Here is a 25,436-nt window from a genome sequence, read left to right on the forward strand (position 1 = left end):
ATAGGAAGGAAAGCTAATAGAATATTATGATTTATAGCAAGGGGGATACAATACAAAAATAGGGAGTTTATGGTTCAGTTATACAAGACATTAGTAAGACCAATGTCTTTATCTAAAGAAGGATGTAAATATGTTAGAAGCAGTTTAGAGAAGTTTACTAAATTAATTCCTGAATGGGCAGATTGTCTTATGAAGAATGGTTGAGCACGACAGGCTTGTATCTGCTGAGCTTTGAACAGTAAGAGATACCATGATTGAAACATGGAGGTCCTTCTGAGCAGTCTCAACAGATGAATTGGGAAAGGACACTTCCATTTGTGGAAGAATCTACAACTAGGATTCACTGTTTAAAGGTAAGGGATTGCTCATCTAAAGGCAGAGATAAGGAAAGTTTTTTTTCTATTGGGGGTTTGTAAACCATCTGCATTTTTTTCTGAAAAATACAATGGAAGCAGAATCTTTGATATCTTTAAGGTTGAAATGGACAGATTCTCAACAAGGAGGGATGTGAAAGATTATTGGGAATAGGCAGGAATATAGAGCAATCAGATCAGCCATGATCTTACTGAGCGGTGAAGCCTGCTCAAGGGGCCATGTATGAACATATCAATTAGGAAGAATAAGCCATACAGCCCATCAAGCCTGCTCTGCCATTCAATAACATCATAGCTAATCTGTTTTGTGTTTCAGATTCCACAGTACCATCTATTTCTGATAACCTTTGGTCCCCTGCCTAACAAAAAATTATTGACCTCTATCATAACAATATTCAATGACTGTCTGAAATAACTCCATAGAAGCCAGTAGCCCATCACCAAGTCACCCTTTATTTACTTATGGACAGTCCTTGACACTGATCCAGTTCCCTCAAAGCCAGCTCTCAGAGTAGACAGGGTGTTTGGCACTTCTTTTTTTTTATTAAACAATACAAAATACAGTTGACAATAAACAGAAAGCAGCAGTTCACAAAAAAAAACACTACATACAGGGGAAGGGGCAGAAAAATCAAACCCTAAACCCCACCGTTCAACCAGTTTTCAGGAAAATGAGGACAAACCTCAAGTCCCGCTTTCAGTCAAAGGTAACAATAACAAACACAGACAAGACAGTGCAATCAAATAAGGAACAATGCATAGAACACAGACCCAATATAACTAAATAAAAGACACCTGGCACCAGTCCACAACCACAGACTGATTAGACCACCCTTGGTGGCTCTCCTAGTTAACTGTCAGCCAGGGCTCCCTGATTGGACCAGATTAACAGCCTCAATCAGGGGCCTTATATGAGATTGAAATGGCTGATCTTGTTACAATAACTACACTGTCTCCATCATCATTTTCTGCATCAAATTCGTATTTTGGGTGCCTATGACAAACAGAAAGAGGAAAATGATAAGGACCAAAAGAAATATACATTCTGTGTGTAATCATAAGAATGTTTTTATTTAACAAATTGTACCTCACACACAAAAATACTGAAGAACAACACACAATATTTCCACAGTTGAATGGAATTACACATAAGTACATTGAAAAATAAACAGTATTACAGCATTTTTTGAATACCTGTTACCCTGTGACAAACACAATGTGTTCAAGGGAACAATAATTATGTTAGAGTAAATATATATAAAAGCTATAAAATAGAACTTTGATTAATTTTGTGCAATTTCATTAAGTGTCCTTGGGTTAGAGTAGTTCTTAGTTGGCACTGGTAATGAAGAAAGGAGTAGGAAGCATGAGGAAATTGGCATAAGGTGTGGAAGCAGATCATTCTAGCAATGCACTGGCAAGGTGTTTAATGTCTATACAACCAATCAGCTATAGGAGTAGGTAAGTGAGCTGAAATGTGCAATCTAAGCCACCAATAGGCATTCATTGGTTCATAGCGGCTGTATGGATATCTGGAGGTTAGTGCATCAGTGATGGCATCAATAATAAGAGACATGTCTTTTGTACTGTTGCTGCAGAAAGATTTCATTATCAATGTCTGTCGGTCAAAATAAGGCCTCCCGTAATCCTCCTGTACAATTTCAGCAGTTTCATTCCACATTTTTTCAGCGATGTTTTCAACATGATCACGAGTAAGGAAACCTGTGGCAGCTATATAGTTTCCCAGCTCAATAATGCTGACTTTAACACCCCAACGCCGTTGTTCATAGCGTAGACAATCGGAAAACGCTTCCACTCCATAATTCGAAATACAGTATGCAGAGTGACTCGCTATGCTCATGCGTCCGAACATGCTGGCAATGTTCACAACACGACCTATAAACATTTGAAACAGCAAAAACAAACTAATTTAAATTGCTTTGCAACAGGTTTGTAGTGAGAAAGTAAATCATTTTAAAGGCCACATCTAGTTGCACAGATACTTTCGACTTTCAATTCTTACGAAGATGCATTCACTTTATTCACCAAAATCCTGGGAATTAAGGAAACTTTTATATTGGATTAGATTCCCTACAGTGTGGAAACAGCCCCTTCCGCCCAACAAGCCCACACCGACCCTCTGAAGAGTAACCCACCCAGACACATTTCCCTATGACTAATGCACCTAACACTGTGGCCATTATTTACTTTCTCATAGTTTCCTAGCTTCTCATTATTGTTATTGTCCTCTTTAATTTTAGTTGCTTTCTACTCTCTTTTTATCTATGACATCCTAAAGCACTTGCATTTTCCTTTATTTTTAAAATGGAACAGAGTATTTATTGTACTGATTGCTTTTTTTGTCTCTTTTGAAGCATGTCATTATCGCTCTACATTCCTGAATGGCAATTCATCCTTTCAACTTATGTTAGCTAGTTCATTCCCCACCTTCCTAAGATTTCTGGGAAACAGTCTGCCTTGTCCTTACTCTATGCCAAATTACATACATCACATATTGAATAATTTAAAAAAAGGCTTTGTGGCTTTCCTAATGATGTACACCCTGAAGGATTTTTCTAGGCATTACTTAATTTCCAGGCTGTTAACTACTTAAATATATCTTAAATCAGGAGAGTTATCTGAGTTTTCAATCAAGATTGCAAGATTGAGTGGCACACACTAGACTATTTATGGTAGTCTGTAGGCAAGCCAAGAAATGATGCTGAAGTAGCTAGAGCTCCGGTCCAGAAAGAGTTTGTTAATTGCATGATCAGATTTTGCAAGGTTACTGTGGAGCAAAGGATTAGCAATATTTTTACTCTCGGAACAACTACTGAGCATGTGCATAAGGAGCTATATCAGTGACGTAAGATCACATGGAAGTGGTAGGAGTACATAAATGTCCGGAAATGTCCTCTCTTATCATTACTTGTGCACAGTTATATCCATAAAGTCCGCTAATGTTCACTCACCTAAATATAGACCTGAGGCAATGGTGAACAGACCCATGAAACTGGAAGCAAATGCCAAGGCACTCCTGAAATGATGCCAACAGCAGTACAGTACTATGAAAGATGGATTAGGCCAGCCCAGACAATGCACCTCAGATAAGGAAATAGAATGAGAGAATCCTTTTAGCAGTGCAGTAGGGAAAGGATGTTGCCGGGAATGAAGGGCTTGAGTTATAACGAGAGGCTGAATAGGATGGGGCTTTTTTCCACAGGAGGGTAGGAGATTGAGGGGTGACCTTATTGAAGTTTATAAAACCATGAGGGACATAGGTAACATGAATAGCAAGGGTCTTTTCTTTAGGGTGGGAGAGTTCAAAAATAAAAGGCATATTTTAAAGGTGAGAAGAGAAAGATTCAAAAAGGAACCGAGGGGCAACGTTTTCCACACAAAGCGAAGTTCATATGCAGAATGAACTGCTAGAGGCAGTGGCAGTTGCAGGTAGTTACAACACTTAAAAGGCATTTGGATAGGTACATGAATAGGAAATGTTTAGAGGGATATGGGTCAAACGCAGGAAATTGGAACTAGTTTAGTATGGGAATCTAGTTGGCATGGACAAGTTGGACCAAAGGATCTGTTTCCATGATATACGACTCTGTGACTCAATAATCAGACCACTGGACCACTCTGCCGACCAACTCAGATAGCACTGTGCAAGCAAGGCTTCGACTCAGGTGAACAATTAATTTTGAATTGAACCACCCAAAACCCTTCTCAACAACAGAGAACCTGAGACAGGCTGAATGAAAATGGAATTGTCACAGAGGTAGCGAGAGTGAAAGCACACCGTGGCAGTAACTGTGGAAGAACATGGAATAGGTGCCAACTTTCATTTGCGTGTTTCCTGAGACAGGATGAAAAAGGTCCACAAAAGGGTAAAACGGCTTCACCCGGACTGCTGAAAGCCATGGTTACAGTCACAGCAGTCTCTTTTCACTCATCATTGCCATAGTAAGAAGACTCAAGGTAATAGGGAGGGGCAGGATAGTGATAATGTCAAACAAATATTTCCAAGGCACAGGCTAATGTTTTGGGGACATGAATTCAAATTCCACCATGGCAAAGGGTGAAATGTAAATTCAATAAAAATTTGAAATCAAAATCTAGTCTAATAATGACCATGTTATCATTGTCAATTGTTGTAAAATTTGATATGGTTCACTATGTCCTCAGAGAGAAAACTGCTGTTTTTTTCCTGGTCTGACCTACATGTGACTACAGAGCAACAGTAACGTGATTGAGTTTTAAATACCCACTGAAACAGGTGAACAAGCCACTCCGTTATGTGAACTGCTACAGAGTCTAACCAAAAGGAACAAAATCTGACAGACCACCTTGCACTATCCCAGTCACCAACAGAGACAATGGCAAACCCAGCCCTGTCAACATTGTCAACTCCTCCTGACTAACATTTAGGAGATTGTGCCAAAATTGAGAAAGCTAACCCATAGACCAGTCAAGAAATAGCCTATATAGCCACATTCTCAGACCTACACTTTCCAGAAAACAGCACAGACACCACTATCACCAATTTTGGATATGACTTGTCCCAGTGACAGGACAGGTCCACCACACATTACAACACAGGAAGAAGTGCCTCTGGAAGGCATCAATGTTGAATCCACACCCCATGAAATCTCATGGCATTAGGTCAAAGATGGTCATGGGAACTTCTTGCTAATTTCCACTTACAGCCCCTCCTCCTCAACTTATGAATCAGAACTACTCCACGTGGAACAGTACTTACAGTCATAGAGATGTACAGCACAGAAATAGACCCTTCTGTCCGACTCATCCATACTAACCAGATATTCTAACCTAATCTAGTCCCATTTGCCAGCACTTGGCCCACATCCCTCTAAACCCTTCCTATTCATATACCCATCCAGATGCCTTTTAAATGCTATAACTGTACCAGCCTCCACCACTTCCTCTGGCAGTTCATTCCATACACACACCACCCTCTGCAGGAAAATATTTCCTCTTAGGTCCCTTTTATATCTTTCCCCTCTCATCCTGAACTTATGCCCTCTAGTTCTGTACTCCCTGGACTGTTTATCCTATCCATGCCGCTCTTGATTTTATAAACCTCTATAAGGTCACCCCTTAGCCTCCAATGCTCCAGGGTAAACAGCCCCAGCCTTTCAGCCTCTCCCTATAGCTCAAATCCTCCAACTATGGCAACAGCCTTGTAACTTGACAGAAGTACTGAGGGTGTCAAGAGCATAGACTGTACTCTGGATGAGGAACGTCAATGGCCATCACAAACAGCTTGGTAGTATCAGTACTGAAGAATTGGCCAAGTCCTAGAGGTGCAAATGTGTTGCTGGTCAAAGCACAGCAGGCCAGGCAGCATCTCAGGAATAGAGAATTCGACGTTTCGAGCATAAGCCCTTCATCAGGAATAAGAGAGAGAGAGCCAAGCAGGCTAAGATAAAAGGTAGGGAGGAGGGACTAGGGGGAGGGGCGATGGAGGTGGGATAGGTGGAAGGAGGTCAAGGTGAGGGTGATAGGCCGGAGTGGGGTGGGGGCGGAGAGGTCAGGAAGAGGATTGCAGGTTAGGAGGGCGGTGCTGAGTTGAGGGAACCGACTGAGACAAGGTGGGGGGAGGGGAAATGAGGAAGCTGGAGAAATCTGAATTCATACCTTGTGGTTGGAGGGTTCCCAGGCGGAAGATGAGGCGCTCCTCCTCCAGCCGTCGTGTAGTTGTGTTCTGCCGGTGGAGGAGTCCAAGGACCTGCATGTCCTCGGTGGAGTGGGAGGGGGAGTTAAAGTGTTGAGCCACGGGGTGATTGGGTTGGTTGGTTCGGGCGGCCCAGAGGTGTTCTCTGAAGCGTTCCGCAAGTAAGCGGCCTGTCTCACCAATATAGAGGAGGCCACATCGGGTGCAGCGGATGCAATAGATGATGTGTGTGAACTTGTGGCGGATATGGAAGGATCCCTTGGGGCCTTGGAGGGAAGTGAGTGTGGAGGTGTGGGCGCAAGTTTTACATTTCCTGCGGTTGCAGGGGAAGGTGCCGGGGGTGGAGGTTGGGTTGGTGGGGGGTGTGGATCTGACAAGGGAGTCACGAAGGGAGTGGTCCTTGCGGAACGCTGATAGGGGAGGGGAGGGAAATATATCCTTGGTGGTGGGGTCCGTTTGGAGGTGGCGGAAATGGCGGCGGATGATACGTTGTATGCGCAGGTTGGTGGGGTGGTAGGTGAGAACCAGTGGGGTTCTGTCTTGGTGGCGGTTGGAGGAGCGGGGCTCAAGGGCGGAGGGGCGGGAAGTGGAGGAGATGCGGTGGAGGGCATCGTCGATCACGTCTGGGGGGAATCTGCGGTCCTTGAAGAAGGAGGCCATCTGGGCTGTGCGGTGTTGGAATTGGTCCTCCTAGGAGCAGATGATCCACACCCCCCACCAACCCAACCTCCACCCCCGGCACCTTCCCCTGCAACCGCAGGAAATGTAAAACTTGCGCCCACACCTCCACACTCACTTCCCTCCAAGGCCCCAAGGGATCCTTCCATATCCGCCACAAGTTCACCTGTACCTCCACACACATCATCTATTGCATCCACTGCACCCGATGTGGCCTCCTCTATATTGGTGAGACAGGCCGCTTACTTGCGGAACGCTTCAGAGAACAACTCTGGGCCGCCCGAACCAACCAACCCAATCACCCCGTGGCTCAACACTTTAACTCCCCCTCCCACTCCACCGAGGACATGCAGGTCCTTGGACTCCTCCACCGGCAGAACACAACTACACGACGGCTGGAGGAGGAGCGCCTCATCTTCCGCCTGGGAACCCTCCAACCACAAGGTATAAATTCAGATTTCTCCAGCTTCCTCATTTCCCCTCCCCCCACCTTGTCTCAGTCGGTTCCCTCAACTCAGCACCGCCCTCCTAACCTGCAATCCTCTTCCTGACCTCTCCGCCCCCACCCCACTCCGGCCTATCACCCTCACCTTGACCTCCTTCCACCTATCCCACCTCCATCGCCCCTCCCCCTAGTCCCTCCTCCCTACCTTTTATCTTAGCCTGCTTGGCTCTCTCTCTCTTATTCCTGATGAAGGGCTTATGCTCGAAACGTCGAATTCTCTATTCCTGAGATGCTGCCTGGCCTGCTGTGCTTTGACCAGCAACACATTTGCAGCTGTGATCTCTAGCATCTGCAGACCTCATTTTTTACTCAAGTCCTAGAGGTCATAGCTGCCAGACTGGGTATGCAGCATGTGGTGAGGGAACCAACAAGAGGGGAAACAGCTCTGCTTGATATTGTCGTCACCAGTTGACCTGTCATAGATGCATCCATCCAGGACATTACGTGGAGTTTAGTGCTTTCGGGGAAGTATAATGTCAGTCCAGAAATCTGACTACAGGAGAATAGTAAAAACTATACTATAGAGAAGCCGTGTATCAGTACAATGTTGCAGAGAAAGACCGTTCAATCAATGTGGACATAAAGAGGTAAAATCAATGACTGCAGATGCTGGAAACCAGATTCTGGATCAGTGGTGCTGGAAGAGCACAGCAGTTCAGGCAGCATCCAACGAGCAGCAAAATCGACGTTTCGGGCAAAAGCCCTTCATCAGGAGTCATGAAGGGCTTTTGCCCAAAACGTCTATTTCGCTGCTTATTGGATGCTGCCTGAACTGCTGTGCTTTTCCAGCACCACTGATCTAGAATGTGGACATAAAATCTAATCTCCATACTGAAGATACCCTCCATCATGTTGTATGGCTTTAACACCTCATTAAATGGAACAGACATCAAACAAATCAAGTAACAAAAACTAAGCATCCAAGAAGCATCGGAAATGAGCAGCCGCAACAGCAGGACTGTATTCAACCTGAATCTGTATCCATAGTATCCAGCATATCCCCACTCTACCATTATCAACAATCCTGGCTCAATTAAGAAGCTAGAAGAGAATGCCAGGAGGTACCCAGGCAGATATAAAAATGAGATGCCAAATTAATGAAGCTGTGACACAGGACTAATTACATGCCAAACAGTGGAAACAGCAAACTATAGTCTGGGCTAAACAATCCCACAACCGAAGTTCAGCAGACATATCACCCTCTCCAGGGCAATTAATACTGGCTTAACCAGAGATACCCACATCCCACAAACAAAGAAAACTGCTTCTAAAGCCAAACTTAAATAACAAATTATTTCTTTCATGGAAGTAAAAGACTATGATGGTTAATATTTGAATGCTAAGACTGGACACTTTACATTGGACACAGGGCTGGAGTGACTGCCCTGTATCAATGCCTGAAAAGGAAGCTTACCCTGCAGTCTTTTTCTATTTAATTCAATGTTCAGGAAGAACCAGCTTTAAGGCAAAGACCAGAAGAGACAATGGTAAACATATGGAACACAGAAGGAAAACACCAGACTACTGTTAACTCATATCAAAAATATCTATCGTCAGCCCAGGGACAGATGATAAAACATTTGTCCGCAATGTTGAGTCCATCAAACTTTTAACCATTCACTATTTGTCAGCCATTGTTTCAAGAATTTTGTGACACTTGTTATGAAATGAAGTTCACAAATCCAGATGCTTTTCCATGATGGCTAACCAGGGTACAATTCAGATGTTTGTCAGGTACCTTGTGCTCTTGAAGACCTGACCTCCAACTGTGCCACTTACGCTGATCACATGCAGAAGCAGAAACAACCACTTCTGCTCTCCTCCTTTCCGGTTGGGCAATGGAAATGGCACTCAATAGGGTGACTTTTCCCATTTTGGATAACTATTTTCTCCAATGGATCAAAGTCCAGAAGCTTAATCAATCCACTGCAGAGGGCTTGTAATAACCTCTTTAAAGACCATACATTTTACACACGAAATTCCAGAGATTATCATCTTTGACAATGGACTATATTTTGCCTTATTCAGTCACTGCTCCACAACCTTACAAAGCATCTTCACTCCCCCATAACAGCATGGGCCACGGGCTGCAAATACAACCTATATAAGCCCTTACCAATGAAGGGCTTATGCCCGGAACGTCGATTCTCCTGCTCCTTGGATGCTACCTGACCAGCTGTGCTTTTCTGCACCAAACTCTTGGCTCCGATCTCCAGTATCTGCAGTCCTCATTTTCTCCTTGCAGATACAACCTCCCTTTCTTTCTCTCACACTAACACTAAACGTCATAGTGCAAAACAACAAACAAACAGAACATTATTACAAAAGATGCTCATTAGGGCAGACCAAGCCAAAACCTTTACTGAGAGACACAGGGCTCACAAACTACGTACATTGGAAAAAGGAGCCCAAGTGTCACTCAGGATCCAACAGCACAAGGGCACAAAGCTTGCAAAGCACCAACAGCTAAGACCATTCTCTGTATGAGCACCCTGTGGAATAAGTTCAAGAAACACGAGTGCCTTGATTTCACTAAATATAGGAAGCCAGTGGCCTACATAGCCTGATCCTCTGGAGGAAACGGTAATAATACAGCCACTAATGACAGAGACAAAGGGCTCAAAGCCTCAGAGAAGCAGTTTGGCCTTGCAACCTCAAAGAAATTCCATAAACCTTCAGAGAAGTTGGTTAAAACACTGCACGGAATTTTCCCATAAAGCGCACAGATTTTGGAGAGGGTGGGTGGTGTGAAAAATGTGTAAGTAGGCAATTGGGATAATACTTGATGAAAGATGTGAAATAAAGGATTAACTATTACGGTAAGAATAACTATTGATCATGTGCATAAGGTGTGTGTTATAGTGATGCAGATCATGTGGGATTGTGGCTTGTGTCTGCAGAATTCCAGGAATGTCCCCTCCTACTATTCGTTGTATATAGTCATATCAACTAAAGCTTGTTAAATGCTTACTCATCAGAGTGTAGATCTGATATTACTACAGCCACTACATAGCAGCTCTTAAAATGTGCCTGAATCTACACCTGAAGCACTGAAACCTGCAAAGCCATGAGCTTGGTGCTAGAAAGTGGGATGGGGTTAAAATGGTCATCAGTTAGCTCAGACATAATGGGCTGAATGGTCTCCTTCTGTGCTGTTATGTTTCCATGGTTCAATGGTTTTCACACATTAAAGAGATTAAAGGTCATTTAGCCAGTACATAGAAGCTCAGAGGACAGTTGTTGTTTCATCAAAGCACCTTTAAATATACTTTTTCAAATGCAGATTTTTTTTAAAAAATTGTAATGCACTTTTGCCAAGGCAAATTTTTTATTTCAAAAACTGTGGAAATCCAGGCTTACTTTTCAATTTACTTTGGACTTTTCTAGCACAGGACAGATACAAACCTTTCAACCAGAGTACGATTTCCTCAACAGTCTTGAATCTTAGTTGACAAATAAATGCTGCTGCAGGTTTCATACAAAGTACACAGAATATTCAAGCTATTATTAATTGGATATTAGTTAGAAAATTATAAAACAAGAGTCAAAAAATGTATACTATAAAATAGTGAGGATTCAATTAATTTTACAAGTAAGGATTGGTTAGAATATAGAACATAGAATATTACAGCGCAGTACAGGCCCTTTGGCCCTCAATGTTGCACTGAAATGTGAATCCAATCTGAAGCCCATTTAATCTACACTATTCCATTATCATCTATATGTTTATCCAATAACCACTTAAATGCCCTTAAAGTTAGCAAGTCTACTACTGTTGCAGATAAGGCGTTCCATGTCCTTACTACTCTCTGAGTAAAGAAACTACCTCTGACATCTGTCCCATATCTATCACCCCTCAACTGAAGACTACATCCCCTCGTGCTAACCATCACCATCTGAGGAGAAAGGCTCTCACTGTCTGCCCTGTCTAATCCTCTGATCATCTTGTACAGCATTATTAAGTCACCTCTTAACCTTCTTCACTCCAACAAAAACAGCCTGAAGTCCTTCAGCCTTTCCACATAAGATCTTCCCTTCATACCAGGCAACATCCTGGTAAATCTCCTCTGCACCCTTTCCAATGCTTCCATATCCTTCCTATAATGCGGCAACCAGAACTGTACACAATACTCCAAGTTGGCTACACCAGAGTTTGTACAGCTGCAACACAACCTCATGGCTCCGAAACTCAATCCGCTACCAATAAAAGCTAACACACCATCACACCTTAACAACCCTATCAACCTGGGTGGCAGCTTTCAGGGATCTATGCACATACATACAGAGATCTCTCTGCTCGTCCACACTACCAAGAATTTTGACATTAGCCTAGTACTCTGTATTCCTGTTATTCCTTCCAAAGTTTTTGTGTTTATGAAAATTTTCATTAAGTATTTTAGCCGACAATTATTTGACAGTTTGAACCCACTTTTACTCACCTCTTGCTCTCCGGATTAGGGGGAGGAAGGCTTTAGTTACTCGGATCATTCCCCACAAGTTAACATCTGCAATATCCTTGTAACGTGCTAAACTTGTGAATTCCACTTCTCCAAAGGTTGAGATGCCAGCATTGTTTACCACACCCCAGAGACCTGAGTAAAGGACACAATGCATTTGGTCATCACAATATGTTTGGGTACGATATATAACATCTTTGATCTATCAGACCATGGATATCTAAGGAGAGCAGACATTTTTAAAAATGGCTGGAGCTGACCTGCAGTTCTATATCACTGTCAAATTTCTTCTTGGATTCTCACCATTTTTGATCAAATATAAATGTCACTTCTTTGTGCCCTCTGAATTCTCAAAGGTCATATGACTGTTACCACACTGTGGTAATGTTACATTGTACTGCCTTCATTAGAGTTTTAATTCATTGATCAACAAATAGAACCTTTGCCGGCACTCCAAAAGGAAGAATGTGGTGAAGGATAACCATGGAGCAGTGTTCATGTTGGAACTTGGTGGCATGGAACTGTTGATTTATAGGACAACCCCAAAGAATGGACAATCTGTAGGCAGTCAATACATGTAACATTTTGTAAATTCCACTTTGGAAACTGAACCAGTCTGACTCAAGATCGGGATACAGACAGATTCTGACCTCACACCTTTATCACATTGCCTGAGCTGAGATGTTACCTTTTGTTATAAAACCTTAAGCTATCTCGAGAAGGTGACTTATAAGAAGTTCTGGGATTTACATATTAATGAACCGAAACCTGCAATCCATTCTAAAAGATGAAAGACTTAACAAACAATCAGGTTTGTTCAATATATCATTTCAGTTGCACAACACTGGAACCTTGTGCTATAAATTCATTGTCTGATGAAGGAGCAGTACTCCGAAAGCCAGTGCTTCCAAATAAATCTGTTGGACTGTAACCTGTTGTGTGATGTTTAACAAATATCAAGTTTTCTATTGCTGGCTAAAGAAAGCACTTGCCAGGGAATCAATACACTCACAGTAAAAATATCATTTTCCATTAACTTTGTATCTCTTGAAAATTGTCCTGATAAGTGCAAGATGAAAGCCTTCAAACTGTACCTTTTTCCAACAATACTTATGTGCTACACTACCAAACGTGTGTTAATCTACAATTTTCAACAGATTTCCACCTCAAGCAGTTTTGCAGCTGATGAAAAGAAAGCAAAATGCAATTATGAGCCTGCATGAGGGAATAAGTAAATCCTCATAAACTTTATAAATTATTTGTTCATGGGGTGTGGATGTCATTGGCTAGATCAGTATTTACTGCACATCCCTAATTGTCCCTCAGAAAGTAGTGGGAAACCACTTCCTTGAATCACTGCAATCCATTCAGTTGCAGGGAACAGAATGGTAGGCATACCTACAGTGCTGTTAGGAAGACAGTTCCACTTTTGACCCAGCAGCAGCAAAGGTGATATATTTTCAAACCAGGGCACTATATAGCTTAGTGGAGAACCTGCATGCGTTGTTCCTATGTTTCTGCTTCTCTTCCTCTTCTAGGTGGGAGGGGTCAGACATTTGGAAGATGGTTATGAAGGAGCTAGATAAATTGCTGCAGCTCATCTTGTAGATGATACACACAGCTGCTATTGTGTGTTGGTGGTGGAAGGATGATAGATAAAGTGCTGCTCAAGCAGTCTGCTTTGTCCTGGATGTTGCTGAGCTTCCAGAGTGTTACTGGAGCTATATTCATCCAGACAAGTGAAGAATATTCCATCATACTTCTAATTTGCATCTTGTAATGATGAACACTATTTAGGAAGTCAGAAGGTGACATTTATGCCTCAGAATTCCAAGTCTGACTGTTCTTGTAGCCACAGTATTTATATGGTCTAGTTCAGGTTCTAGTCAATTGTAATCCTTATGATGCTGATTGCTGGTAATGCCACAAAACATCAAGGGAGAAGGTCAGATTCTCTCTTGTTGGAGATGGCCATTATCCAGCACTTGTGTGACATGAATGCTTCTTGCTCTATATCAGCACAAGGTCTGTATGCGTATGGACATCAATGCTTTCAAGAAGTCCTGAATGTGAAATTATCAGGGAACATCTCCACTGCTGACCTTATGATGAAAGAAAGGTCACTGAAGGAGCAGCTGAAGATAGGCAAAAGTGAGGACTGCGGATGCTGGGAACCAGAGTTTACATCAGAGTGGTGCTAGAAAAGCACAGCAGGTCAGGCAGCCTCCAAGGAGCAAGAAAATCGACGTTTCCGGCAAAAGCCCTTCATCAGGAAAGGTTTTGCCCAAAACATTGATTTTCCTGCTCTTTGGATGCTGCCTGACCTGCTGTGCTTTTCCAGCACCACTCTGATGTAAAAACAAAAAGCAGCTGAAGATGATTGGGCCTAGGATACTACCCTGAGCAAATCCTGTATTGATGTCTTGGGACTGAGATGATTGACCTCCAACAACCACAACAACTTCATCTGTGACTGGTATGACTCCAACCAGCAGAGTATTTTTGCTCTGATTCCCACTGACTCCAGTTTTACACAGGATATGTTACCATATTCAGTCAAATGAGGTGTTGATACCAAAGGCAGAAACCCGCTGCCAATCACTGTAGTTCTGATCTTTTCCCCTTTCTTTTGGGATCAAGGCTGTAATGTGATCTGGAGCTAAGTAGTTCAGACAGAATACAAACTGGGTATCAATGAGTAGATTAGTGCTGATTGATAGCATTGATGATAACTTCTTTCACTTTACTGATGATCGAGATAGACTGATAGGGTGGTAATTGGCCATGTTGGATCTGTCTTGCTTTATATTTACAGACATACCCAGGCAATTTTTCACGTTGTCAGGTAAATGCTTGTATTGCAGTTGTAATGGAACAGTTTGGATAGAGAGACAGCCAATTCTGGAGAAAAAACCTTCAATACTATTGCCGGAATATTGTCAAGGCCCACAGAGTTTGCAGTATTTGGTATCTGCAGCCACTTCCTTATGTCACACAAAGTAAATCAAATTACTGAAGACTGTGTCTGTGATGCTGGGCACGACAGGAGAAGACTGAAATGAAATATCCTTCACCACTTCTGCTTAAGCCACTAATGTGCTGGGTTTCCCCTGTCTTTGAAGCTGGGGTTACTTGTGAATCCTCTTCCTGTTAGTTGTTTAATTGTCCACTACAAGTCACATCCGGAGTCTGGCAGGACTGCAGAGGTTAGAACCAATCCATTGATTTGTGGGAGCACTGAGTCAATGGGAAATCAAGGTAAAAATATTCTGCTGCTCTGCCTATTGCACTGTTTGCAACATAGCTTCACCAGATTGACATCACATTAACATATCATTTTACTCATTGTTGCTACTCCATTTGATACAACAGAGTAGGAGGCCTTTAAGAGATAACACAATTAGTTTAAATGTAATCTTTAAGCTGCAGACAGTAAAGTCTTTTAGCAATTATTTTAATAATAATTGAAATAGTGCAATAATAATATAAAGCCAAGCTGCAAACTATGTTAGTAGTTTATGGACTGGAATATTATTAACTGTGTTAACCAAGTGGTTAGCTCAGCTTGCAGGATGAGTTGGATTACTTCCCTATATTTAATTTTGCAACACTGGAACATCACCAGACAACAAAGAGATAAATACAGGACAAATGAGCTGATATCTTCACAAGGGAGTTTGACAGAACTGTTGCTTTAAAAGAGATTGAAGAAATTGCAAGATGACAAAATACCCAAGTCCATTTCATTTGCTTTACATCTGGTCGTTGTATGAGACACAATAATAGTGGAATATTTATCCACTAGTAGAAACCAATCCCTATTGTGAACTCTGTAACAGATTCAGATATGAGCACAAATCATAAAGATCATTGGGATTCATGAGTCTAAAGTTCTACACAAACATGCTACACTTACCAAAAGCCAAGTCTCAAATTACTCTCACACTATATCCCAAATTGTTATCCAATTTGCAGTTAAATGAGTCAATATTAACAGGTCATGACGTATTATTTTTAATTTCCTCCAAGTCCTGATAGGCCAGAGATGTCAGGTTCATTTGCCTGTCACTAGGTCCATCCTCACATGCACGGTTCCTCACACTGTCAATGTCATTGGTGAGTGCCTACCAGGTGATGCTGAGGACCTAAAATTAGAATTGAGGCTGTTGTCAGAAGCAACAAGTATATGTAGATTTTTATTAACCACAAAATGGCTTCTCAATTTAAAATAACAAAACAAAATGGCTGCAAATAATCATTCGACTCTGTGAACTTGAACTGATGCTTTGCTAAACTGGTTGTATTTAGAGAGATAAGAGAAAACAATGGTGTTTTCATAATATGAATCATAAGGCAGTGACTTGGTATTCGAACTAACCTTGAACTGCTACCATGACATGATGATTTATGTAATTAAGACCCCTTTCCCAGAGAATATCATTGGATTAACCTGCTGTCAATCATGTCACCTTATTACATTTGATTGGTCTTTTCTTGTAATTAAGGCTGTACTGTCTCTTAAAAAAACATATAAATAATGTGTAATTTTTTAATGTAATGGCGCCATTTCTCCACGTAACACAGAAGCTTTTAACCTCTGTGTTGCTGGACAAATCTGCGCCAGGCTGCCTTAATTTATTAAACTGATAACCTTGCTTTAAACAGACCGTACTCCTAATGATTCTTTTGACTGATCTTGAACTGAGGCCCCTTTGTAGGAGTCTACATCTTCAATGCCAGTATGAGTTTGCATCTGAGATCCTGTCTGCTGCTCCTTCTGCCTCTCTCCTGAATCCTGATCAGGCCTCTTGCAGAAAGGAAAGAATGAGGCTTTCAGCAGCAGATGATCAATATTTAACAGTTGAAGCCAAAGGTTTTGTAGATGCCTCACTAACAGTTTATCTTCCGTATGAATGCGTTATGCATGGTGAGTTTGAGGCTGAATGCCAAAATTATCTCTAGATTATGTCAAGATCTGCAACTCAAATAAATAACAGCAATACATGCTAGACCAAGTCAAAGTAACCAAATACACAGATACCAACTTAAAGCATAGCTGGAAACAGTGTTATACAATGTACAGCACCATTTGTTATGTAAAAAAGATCTAAACTACCAGTTACAACAATTCAGTACATTGCACATAGATTGGGAGTTACAAGAAAATACAACGCAGAAGCTATTTGGTCATCGGGACTGGGTAATTTGCAGAATAATCTAGTTTAAGCCACTTAGTGATGCCTTTCACCTAACACTATATTTTTTTCTTTCTAAAGTATTTATCCACTTTTCTTTAGAAAGCTACAATTACTTTGCTTCTGCTAATTATGTGTCCATCCATTTCATGCCCAAAACACTCACGGCATTAAAAAGCTTCTCACCATGTTGCCTTTAATGCTTTTGCTAATCACCTTAAATAGTATCTCCTGATTATTGACCCTTCGACATTTATAAACAGTTTCTCTTTATTCATTCTATCAAATGCTTCAAGATTTTAAATAATTCCAACAAATTGCCTCAGAACATCTCTCTCAAACAGCTGTTCCATCTCACCAAATTATTAACAGCACCAATGTTGCCATTTTCCTGTATAGCAAGAAGAATTAAGAGGGCTTCTACTCCCTCAATGTGTCGCTAGCTACCCAATATCATGTGTGTCCATGATAGGAGTAATTTTGGTTCATTCGCACAGACACACTAGTATGCAAGAATGAGTTGAAAAGGATAGTCATACAAAAGACTGCATTCTGTAAGAGGTGGGATATGTGCTGTGCCCATGCAAGATTATACCCTTGGTTCCCATATCCCCATATTCAACAGCAACCAAGAACTGAGTGTTCAAAGCAATCTCCTGATGCTTAGATCATTCAGATGGAGATCTGCCTTATTTCTCTGAGAAAAGTGGAAACTTAGCTGCAATAGACACCTTTTATTTCATAACTTCATTTATATCATTATACAAATCTGTTGAATAATGTACAATTTAACAAATTTCTCTTCTAGATAATAGGTGCAGGAGTAGGCCATTCTGCCCTTCAAGCCTGCACCACTATTCAATATGATAATGGCTGATCATCCTTAATCAGTATCCTGTTCCTGCCTTATCTCCATAACCCTTGATTCCACAATCCTTGAGAGCTCTATCCAACTCTTTCTTAAATGAATCCAGAGACTGGGCCCTCCACTGCCCTCTGGGGCAGAGCATTCCACACAGTCACCACTCTCTGGGTGAAGAAGTTTCTCCTCATCTCTGTCCTAAATGGTCTACCCTGTATTTTTAAGCTGTGTCCTCTGGTTCGGCACTCACCCGTCAGCGGAAACATATTTTCTGCCTCCAGAGCGTCCAATCCTTTAATAATCTTATATGTCTCAATCAGATCCCCTCTCAGTCTTCTAAACTCAAGGGCATACAAGCCCAGTCGCTCCAGTCTTTCAGTGTAAGGTAATCCTGCCATTCCAGGAATTGACCTTGTGAACCTACACTGCACTCTCTCAATTGCCAGAATGTCTTTCCTCAAATTTGGAGACCAGAACTGCACACAGTACTCCAGGTATGGTCTCACCAGGGCCCTATACAGCTGCAGAAGAACCTCTTTGCTTCTACACTCAATCCCTCTTGTTATGAAGGCCAGCATGCTGTTAGCCTTTTTCACTACCTGCTGTATCTGCATGCTTACCTTCATTGACTGGTGTACAAGAACACCCAGATCTCTCTGTACTGCCCCTTGACCTAAATTGATTCCATTTAGGTAGTAATCTGCCTTCCTGTTCTTGCCACCAAAGTGGATAACCATACATTTATCCACATTAAACTGCATCTGCCATGCATCTGACCACTCACCTAACTTGTCCAGGTCACCCTGTAATCTCCTAACATCCTCATGATATTTCACCCTGCCACCCAGCTTAGTATCATCAGCCAATTTGCTAATGTTATTACTAATGCCATCTTCTATATCATTAACATATATTGTAAAAAGCTGCGGTCCCAGTACTGATCCCTGTGGTACCCCACTGGTCACTGCCTGCCATTCCGAAATGGAGCCATTTATCACTGCTCTTTGTTTCCTATCAGCCAACCAACTTTCAATCCAAGTTAGTACTTTGCCCCCAATACCATGTGCCCTAATTTTGCTCACTAACCTCCTATGTTGGACTTTATCAAAAGCTTTCTGAACGTCCAGGTACACTACATCTACAGTATCTCCCTCATCCATCTTCAGAGTTACATCCTCAAAAAATTCCAGAAGATTAGTCAAGCATGATTTCTCCTTCATAAATCCATGCTGACTCTGACCTATCCTGTTACTACCATCCATATGTGTCGTAATTTCATCCTTTATAATAGACTCCAGCATCTTTCCCACCACTGAGGTCAGACTAACTGGTCTATAATTTCCTGCTTTCTCTCTCCCACCTTTCTTAAGAAGTGGTATAACATTAGCCAACCTCCAATCTGCAGGAACTGATCCCAAATCTATCGAACTCTGGAAAATAATCACCAACGCATCCACGATTTCTCGAGCCACCTCCTTCAGTACCCTGGGATGTAGACCATCAGGCCCCGGGGACTTATCAACCTTCAGACCTAACAGTCTCTCCAAGACCAAATCCTGGCAAATAGAAATTCCCTTAAGTTCAGGTCCTTCAGCCACTGTTACCTCAGGGAGATTGCTTGTGTCTTCCCCAGTGAACACAGATCCGAAGTACCAATTCAATTCTTCTGCCATTTCTTTGTTCCCCATAATATATTCCCCTGTTTCTGTCTTCAAGGGCCCAATTTTAGTCTTAACCATTTTTTTGCCTTTCACATATCTAAAAAAACTTTTACTATCCTCCTTTATATTATTGGCCAGTTTGCCTTCGTACCTCATTTTTTCTCTGCGTATTTCCTTCTTAGTAATCCTCTGTTGTTCTTTAAAAGCTTCCCAGTCCTCCGTTTTCCCGCTTATCTTTGCTATGTTATACTTTTTCTCTTTTAACTTTATATGTTTCTTAACTTCCCTCATCAGCCACGGCCGCCCATGCCTCCTTTTAGGAATGAACTGATCCTGCAACTTCTGCATTATACACAGAAATATCCGCCATAGTTCCTCCACTGTCATCCCTGCTAAGGTATTGCACCATTGAACTTTGGCCAGCTTCTCCCTCATAGCTACACAGTTCCCTTTATTCAACAGAAATATTGTCACTTCCGATTGTACCCTCTCCCTCTCAAATTGCAGATTGAAGCTTATTGTATTATGGTCACTACTTCCCAATGGCTCCTTCACTTCGAGGTCCCTGACCAATTCTGGGTGTCGTTGACTCATGAATAAAGCCTTTTTCTTTATCAAATATCATACTCTTTTCTGCTGTACTAAATATTGTGTACTGATTGCTACTCATTGCAATCTCTCTTCCAACTTCGTGATCAACAGCATCTTTAGAATTTTCAATCACATTGCACATTAGTTTATTAAATATTAAATGATATTAAATATCAATGGCAGTTCCCAATATTCAATCCCTAAACTAATAGCAGCCACATTCTGAATGTCAACAACGGAAATGACAGTCCCACAGTGGCTGCTGCAGTTGCATTATCATGCATGGATACATCAATCGCAGTGTTTCATTTCCAGTCTTGCATGCTAAGCTCAAACTCTGTTGTGGTTTAACAAAAAATATTTGTCTATACCATGTTAACCTTAATATCAAATAAGTGTGATCATTGGTTGGCTGATAGGAAACAAAGGGTAGTGATAAACGGCTTCATTTTGGAATGGTAGGCAGTGACCAGTGGGATACTGCAAGGATCCGTGCTGGGACCGCAGCTTTTTACAATATATGTTAAAGATATAGAAGATGGTATCAGCAATAACATTAGCAAATTTGCTGATGATACAAAGCTGGGTGGCAGGGTGAAATGTGATGAGGATGTAAGGAGATTACAGGGTGACCTGGACAAGTTAGGTGAGTGGGCAGATGCATGGCAGATGCAGTTTAATGTGGATAAATGTATGGTTATCCACTTTGGTGGCAAGAACAGGAAGGCAGATTACTACCTAAATGGAATCAATTCAGGTAAAGGGGCAGTACAGAGAGATCTGGGTGTTCTTGTACACCAGTCAATGAAGGTAAGCATGCAGATACAGCAGGTAGTGAAGAAGGCTAATAGCATGCTGGCCTTCATAACAAGAGGGATTGAGTATAGAAACAAAGAGGTTTTTCTGCAGCTGTACAGGGCCCTGGTGAGACCACACCTGGAGTACTGTGTGCAGTTCTGGTCTCCAAATTTGAGGAAAGACATTCTGGCAATTGAGAGAGTGCAGCGTAGGTTCACGAGGTCAATTCCTGGAATGGAGGGATTACCTTACACTGAAAGACTGAAGCGATTGGGCTTCTATATCCTTGAGTTTAGAAGACTGAGAGGGGATCTGATTGAGACGTATAAGATTATTAAAGGATTGGACACTCTGGCAGCAGGAAACATGTTTCCGCTGATGGGTGAGTGCCGAACCAGAGGATACAGCTTAAAAATACAGGGTAGACCATTTAGGACAGAGATGAGGAAAAACTTCTTCACCCAGAGAGTGGTGGCTGTGTGGAATGCTCTGCCCCAGAGGGCAGTGGAGGGCCCAGTCTCTGGAATCATTTAAGAAAGAGATGGATAGAGCTCTCAAAGATAGTGGAATAAAGGGTTATGGAGATAAGGCAGGGAGCGGATACTGATTAGGAATGATCAGCCATGATCATATTGAATGGCGGTGCAGGCTCGAAGGGCTGAATGACCTACTCCTGCACCTATTGTCTATTGTCTATTCCAATTTTAACAGTCACGTAAAATATTCATGCTTCAAGAAATGTCTTGGACAGTAGATATCAGTGTAGAAAGTGTAACCACTAAACCTAAATCTAAATCTAAATTTAAAAATAACATGAATGAAGAAAGCTGTAAATGTATGGTGTCTTCATCCAACAACCTGTACTTTTTATTCAAAAAATAAACATACACTGTGTTTGAATTAAAAAGCATTACAATGTTGTGCTAGAACCCTTGGAACCCCTTGAATCCAGGTAGATGGGAGAAACATTTCTTGCCATCGGCTGTATCGGTTATATTCAGTTTGAATTTTGGATTTGAATTGATTCTAAGTCTTTGTGAATCCACGACATAAACCATTAAATCTTTGGCATAAACTGACTGCTTCAGTCAGCCAGAGAACTACTGCAATGGAAAATAGAGTACTAATACTATAGAGATACTTCTGAAAGTGTTAGAAGTCTGTTACTTAGGATCCTACATTTTGCAGAATGTCAACGTGTATGATGAAACTTTGATAATGATCAGAAAGTAACTATTGATATCAAAGTTCCACAGGAAAAAATTAAATGTATGGTTCACTCTGATGATGTTCTGCACTATCAGGCTACTGGTAAGATTTTATTCTGCTGCACTGTAAAACTCATGAATAATCTATCCGATCTCATAGGAAACATGACGTTCTGGTAATGGAAAAAGAAAAACCATAAGATAGTCATTTTCCAAAGCTATGTGTCTTTAAAGAAGGTCAATTTGAAATATAGTTATGTTTTAGATCAAATCAAGTCAAAGGGAGGATAAAACCGCAAAGAAAATGACCTCTTCATCACTACAACAAATCCAACCTCAATTACCTCACTTACTGACTATTATTAAAACTTACATCTCAGAGAGAGTGGACTTGCAACATATTTTGTTAAATTATCCTATTGATATGACCAGATCCAATTTGAAATGGAACCCACATCATACCCTTCTCAGGTTCCTTCAACTGGCTCTTTACAAAATCCACGGCCTGTCGCACCTCCTCATCTGTGCATACGTTCATTTGAAGAACTTTCATACGTTCACATTTCATCTTCTCAAGTGTTTGAGCACCTTCTCCATTCTTATCCTTCCAAAGAAAAATACAATTACTGCCATTTTTCAACTGCTAAATGAAACAAAAACAAGTTTTCTTCTTGGTTCGGGGTAGATATATTTAGTGGCGTCACAACAAACAATAGAACAGAAAGATCCCAGGTTCAATGCTGAATCTGTGCAATTAGCTAAACTTGTCCATTTTGCAGTGGAATGCAACCAATGATCCCCATAGTCCCAAAACAGAATATTCAGCTGGGTTTCACAAGGTAAATGTTGCTCAGTGACCTCACTAAAAAGTGCACAGATGTGCATGTTGAATAAGATGAATGGACTTTATTAACCGGATTCACAATCTAATAGTCTGCCAAAGCTCATTGTCTAAACTCATGACTAAAGAATGGTCATTTGAGCATGGTATCAAAGGGGAAAGAACCATGACAATAGCCAACAGGAGTCTGCTTCTAAAAAGGTGCCATCAAATTTACTGCATAAGCTTCATTCTCAATATCTAATCTAGGCTAATATTTTACAGGTAAGTTATGACATTTTTTTTAAAGAAGTACCTACATTTTTGCTAAATTTATACTTCATTTTGGAATTTCTTGCCAAATTTCACACTTCTTTGGATATTTTTTGAAGAAGCAAAATCCTGTCAGCTATTGTCATGGTTCTTTCCCCTTTGATACCATGCTCAAATGACCATTCTTTAGTGATGAGTTTAGACAATGAGCTTTGGCAGACTATTAGATTGTGAATCTGGTTGGTAAAGTCCACAAGACCGAAAGACATAGAAGCAGAAATTAGGCCATTCAGCCCATTGAGTCTGCTCCGCCATACAATCATGGCTGGTAAGTTACTCAACCCCATTCTCCCACTTTCTCCCCGTAACCCTTGGTCCCCTCAATACGCAAGAACCTGTCTAATAAAGTCTTCAATGTACTCAATGACCTGGCCTCCACTTAGATTCACAACTCTCTGGCTCAAGAAGTTTCTTGTTATCTCCATTCTAAAACCTTCTCCTTTTAAGGCTATTCCTTCAAGTCCTAATCTCTCTTACCAATGAAAACATCTTCCCAACATCTACTCTGTCCAGAACATTCAGTATTCATGTTGCAATAGGTCCCCCGTCATTCATTACAATACCAGTATAAATCCAGAGATCTCAAACGTTTCTCATATGTTACAATTTTCATTCCTGAGACCTTTCTCGTGAGTCTCCTATGAACACGCTCCAAGGCCAATACATTCTTCCCGAGATATGGGGCCCAAACTGCACACAATACTCTAAAATGTGGTCTGACCAGAGCCTTATGGAGCCTCTAAAGTACAATCAAATCTCCATTAAAATAATTTTACAGTGGAAATCTCAAAATAATTATATGAGAAAAAATAAATAATGACAATAGATAGCCATTCTGTTCCTACAAATTTCATTCTTCATGTAAGTGTTTTAAAAATAAATGTGCACTCTTGGCACTACAGTGTCATTATATTTCCCATTCCTGCCCTTGTATAAATAAGTAATCAAAAATATTATTACTAGAAGATGCAGCAAACTCCATTTTGAGAAACAGAATTTGAGGAATTTAATATGGTAAGTGTTGAATGCTTGGGGGGGGGGGGGGGGGGTAAAAGGTAACTTTGGACCCACGGTTCCCAAAGCTCTTTACCGCTGATGCTTTCCTCATGTCATTTCTGAACCTGCTTAAGCCTAATTAATAGAGATTGGTCACTTTGATTTGCCTGAAAATGTGTTGCTGGAAAAGTACAGCAGGTCAGGCAGCATCCAAGGAACAGGAAATTCGACATTTCGGGCATAAGCCCTTCATCCTGATGCTGGAGATGAGATGATGCTGGAAATTGAAAAGGAGATGTGACTGTGGTAGCAGGTCTGCTTCAGGACATGGCTGAAGAGCTTCAAAACAGAGGAAATGACCTGAGAGGTGCTGTGAGAGAGAGACTCACTGAGATCCTTGTAGAGGAAGGAGAAGAACTTCTTCAAGATTGGCATCCATGGAAGAGGCTTTAGAGTAAGGTTATAATCAATTAGGACAAAGTGAGGACTGCAGATGCTGGAAATGAGAGTCAAAGAGTGTGGTGCTGGAAATTTAAAAGGAGATATGACTGTGGTAGTGAGTCTGCTTCAGGACGTGACTGAAGAGCATCATGAAGGGCTTATGCCCGAAACTCGACTCTCCTGCTCCTCGAATGATGCCTGACCGGCTGTGCTTTTCCAGCATAACAATCTTCGACATGGGTCATATTGAGCACCATGCAGGCAATATAAAACATGGCTCATAAGTAATACTTGCCATGAAATAAGCCACTGGATTTCGTGTAGGGACTTTTATCTAGATATTTTAACAAGTCAGCTTAAATAATTGACAAATCTGGTCTGATAAACACAATGACTGATTTTTCTTTCTCCAGACAAACAGCACACAAATGATATGAAAAATGTGCTACAGTTTTGAACTTAATGGCATTAATAAGAATGCACATTCAATACTTTAGTGATCTGAATCATAAAGTTTGTTTAGTGGTTAGATTAGATTAGATTAGATTAGATTAGATTAGATTAGATTACTTACAGTGTGGAAACAGGACCTTCGGCCCAACAAGTCCACACCGATCCGTCGAAGCGCAACCCACCCAAACCTAATCCCCTACATTTACCCCATCACCTAACACTACGGGCAATTTAGCATGGCCAATTCACCTAACCTGCACATTTTTGGACTGTGGGGGGGAAACCGGAGCACCCGGAAGAAACCCACGCAGACACAGGGAGAATGTGCAAATTCCACACAGACAGTTGCCTGAGGCAGGAATTTAACTG

At 41.4% G+C, this 25,436-nt stretch overlaps 1 protein-coding gene across 1 annotated transcript in view; it reads right to left on the reverse strand.

Annotated features, from left to right (window-relative positions):
- Window positions 1-829: 829 nt before the first annotated feature.
- Window positions 830-25,436, reverse strand: part of LOC132821490 (D-beta-hydroxybutyrate dehydrogenase, mitochondrial-like) — a 44,605-nt gene continuing 19,998 nt past the window's right edge. The window contains exons 3-5 of the mRNA XM_060834089.1: window positions 22,487-22,628; window positions 11,692-11,844; window positions 830-2,270 (exon numbers count right to left, since the gene is read on the reverse strand). Of these exons, the coding sequence (XP_060690072.1) occupies window positions 1,801-2,270; window positions 11,692-11,844; window positions 22,487-22,628 (765 nt within the window). The 3' untranslated portion in view covers window positions 830-1,800. The remainder of the gene's footprint in view (window positions 2,271-11,691; window positions 11,845-22,486; window positions 22,629-25,436) is intronic.

This window comes from Hemiscyllium ocellatum, chromosome 13 (assembly GCF_020745735.1).
Source record: "Hemiscyllium ocellatum isolate sHemOce1 chromosome 13, sHemOce1.pat.X.cur, whole genome shotgun sequence".
Lineage (NCBI taxonomy): Eukaryota > Metazoa > Chordata > Chondrichthyes > Orectolobiformes > Hemiscylliidae > Hemiscyllium > Hemiscyllium ocellatum.